The following is a 3,258-nucleotide window of genomic DNA, read 5'->3' as shown; positions in this document are numbered from 1 at the left end:
GACTTCCTTCAGAGCCTCAGCAGAATATCAATGCTACCTAAAACGAATTTCACTGATACAAGCAGAGAGGCTCATGCTGGTCAACTAGTGCCGGTGGCTTCAAGTCCTCGAGTGTCCTCAATACCAGGCAAAGAACTTGTGGCTCTGGCTAACATACCCATTCATGAGAAAAAGGCATACATCTATGGAGAGGTTGTGAAGAAACTTAACACTTCAAGAGAACGAGGCTTGCCATTTAGAGTAAGGATTTCCTATACCTTGACTTAAAACTTAGTACTAGTTCACTTTCCTTGAATTACTGTCGATACGTCTAGCTGAAAACTATTAATTCCCCTAACTACCTTAAGAAGTCAAGCTAGAATTGTTCTAACTTTTTGTTCGGTATGCACTCTACCTCTTATGCAGCAGCCATTTTAACTGGCTACCCTCATATTGATTGTTTGGGTGTGCTGTCTACTGATCCTAGTTTTTACTTTTTGTCAGCCTGCTATGTGTTTTAAGGACGCTTATGATAGTCTTGGTGCTGAGGTAACACGCGGAAAATCAGTCAACATGCAGAAAATCTGGCAGCTTGTCCAGGTAATATTTTTATATCTTTCAGCCAACAATTTGCAATAAAAGGATGATTGACTGATCGTTGTCTTCTGCCTTTCTTAAATTTATACACATGATTTCTGATTGTTGACAAACTTTTTCCAGGCAATAACAGGTGAAGATTCAGCAGCTCGACAGGGTGTTTCGAAGAGGATGTCTCTCGCGATAGGTGCGAGGCATCATTTACAACGTGGGCATGAGAAATTTATAATGGACACAATTCAGAGTCACCCGACACAAGTATTCATTTCTCTCTCGTTTTTTTCTTTAGTTGTTTTTTGTTTGTTTGTGTACGTATAATATGTCAATGCATATTTTGACTACCATCTTCTTGAAATGGTTGGATGCTGTCTAAAAAGTTCCATGATTTTTCAATCCTATTTCAATAGTTTTGGTAATCACTCTAACATGTTTCTTGTTTTTTTTAATCCTGTCTAGGCTGCTCTTGGTGGATCTGTTGGAAATTTGCAAAGAATTCGTGCATTCCTTCGGGTAAGTCTCCCAAACATAAAAGTGCTTAACACATAGAAAATGTTCATAGGGCTGTGTAGCTTTCTCATTTTTTTGTTTATTATACTGTGCAGATTCGTTTGAGAGACTATGGTATTTTAGATTTCGATTCAGCTGATGCTCGTAGGCAGCCTCCTGTTGATACTACTTGGCAGCAGGTTTTGGATTATTTCCCTCGTGCTTTGAATTATTAACTTTTTCATAACCATATGATTGAGATATAGATATTTTACATTGCGGACGTGAAATGAGTGATATTTATCTCTCAAACCACAGATATATTTTTGCTTGCGAACTGGGTATTATGAGGAGGCTAGAGAAATCGCTCGCTCAACTCGGTCATCTCAGCAATTTGCACCACTGGTAGGTCTACTTTAGATCTTAGTATATTATACAAAAGTTTTGGAATCAGCTCTTTCGTTACATATATTTTTTTCGCAGCTTACAGAGTGGATTACCACAGATGGTATGGTGGCTGCAGAGTCTGCAGCTATAGCTTCAGAAGAATGTGAGAAAATGCTAAGAATGGGTGACCGGTTGGGTCGAACGTCGTATGACAAGAAGAAACTTCTACTCTACACCATCATTTCTGGTTCCCGTAGGCAAATTGAGCGTATACTGAGGGATCTGTCTACACTATTCAACACAATTGAAGATTTCTTATGGTTCAAATTATCATGCATAAGGGACGTCACTGGTGGATCTTCATCTGTGGTCCTGAATGATGGCCTTGCACCGTACAGTTTAGATGATCTTCAGGCCTATCTCAATAAATTTGAGCCTTCATACTACACGAAGAATGGTAAAGACCCCTTGGTATATCCATATGTTTTGCTTCTCAGCATTCAGTTGCTACCAGCTATCATGCACTTATCCAAAGAAGCAGGAGATGGAGGGTATAATATCGATGCTCTTCATATAGCTATTTGTCTAGTGGACCATTCCGTTTTATCAGAAGGCTCTGGGACTGGCCACAAACTAAGTGTGATGGATCCTAATGCTGAGGCATCTAGCATGATAAGGCAATATGGGTCAATGTTTTTGCATCATGGAGATTTCCAAATGGCGGTAGAGTATTATGCACAAGCTGCTGCTACTGTAGGTGGGGGACAATTAGCTTGGTCTGGAAGAAGTAATACGGATCAACAGAGGCAGAGAAACTTTATGCTGAAGCAGCTGCTGACTGAGATTCTGCTTCGAGAAGGTGGCCTTTACTTTATGCTTGGGGAAAGAGGTTCTGGTGAAGAAGGTCAGCTTGGAAGGTTTTTTACTGATTCTAGATTGCGACAGCAGTTCTTGGTTGAAGCTGCGCATCAATGTCAGGAAGCTGGATTATATGACAAAGTAAGTAACTTCTCATCTAACATTGTTTGGAGCCTAAGTCTTTTATAGAATTTTCACCATGGTTTTCATTTTCCCAGTCCATAGAAATACAGAAGAGAGTCGGTGCATTTTCGGCTGCCTTGGAGACTATAAACAAGTGTCTTTCTGAAGCCATTTGTTCTCTCGCCCGTGGAAGGTTGGATGGTGAAAGCCGAACAACAGGGCTCATACTCGCGGGGAACGACATTCTTCAGACTTACAAATATTACCCTGAAGTCAGGTATATTATTTTTCAGGCTAGAAAACTACTTTGCTTCAAGTTAAAAATGTGCTCAGGGGATTTGTTTTTATTCTGCCACTCACAGTCCCCAGGAAAGAGATCGAGTGATGGAACAAGAAACCATACTAAGAGAGCTTGAGGCGATACTATCAATCCACAAGTTTGGTAGATTAGGCAATCATCTGGATGCTTTAAGGGAAATTGCAAGACTTCCATTCCTTCATCTCGATCCAAGAGTGCCCGATGCAACAGCTGATGTGTTCCAGAGTGCATCACCTTACTTCCAGACTTGTGTCCCGGACCTGCTTAAAGTTGCACTAACGTGTTTGGCCAATGTACCTGACACTGATGGATCGATCCGTGCCATGAGATCCAAGGTACATTAATTAACAAATTCATAATTTTGGTTTTGGTTTATTACAAAGTCATGATACTTGATCCTCTGATCGCTATCCGCAGATTGCTGGGTTTCTTGCAAGCAACACACACCGGAACTGGCCTCGTGACTTGTACGAGAAGGTGGCTCGAAGCTTTTGAATATTTTTGGGCTT

General features: G+C 40.8%; 1 protein-coding gene across 1 annotated transcript in view; it reads left to right on the top strand.

Moving 5' to 3' along the window:
* The window catches only part of LOC109124707 (nuclear pore complex protein NUP93A), a 5,822-nt gene extending 2,578 nt beyond the window's left edge, over positions 1–3,244 (top strand). Inside the window, exons 7-15 of the mRNA XM_010519353.2 lie at positions 484–579; positions 700–834; positions 1,033–1,086; positions 1,179–1,262; positions 1,381–1,467; positions 1,546–2,448; positions 2,526–2,707; positions 2,793–3,084; positions 3,167–3,244. Coding sequence (XP_010517655.1) covers positions 484–579; positions 700–834; positions 1,033–1,086; positions 1,179–1,262; positions 1,381–1,467; positions 1,546–2,448; positions 2,526–2,707; positions 2,793–3,084; positions 3,167–3,244 — 1,911 coding nt within the window. The remainder of the gene's footprint in view (positions 1–483; positions 580–699; positions 835–1,032; positions 1,087–1,178; positions 1,263–1,380; positions 1,468–1,545; positions 2,449–2,525; positions 2,708–2,792; positions 3,085–3,166) is intronic.

This window comes from Camelina sativa, chromosome 6 (genome assembly GCF_000633955.1).
Source record: "Camelina sativa cultivar DH55 chromosome 6, Cs, whole genome shotgun sequence".
NCBI lineage: Eukaryota > Viridiplantae > Streptophyta > Magnoliopsida > Brassicales > Brassicaceae > Camelina > Camelina sativa.
Note: the sequence above shows the minus strand (reverse complement) of the source record. Positions and strands in the feature narration are given on the sequence as shown.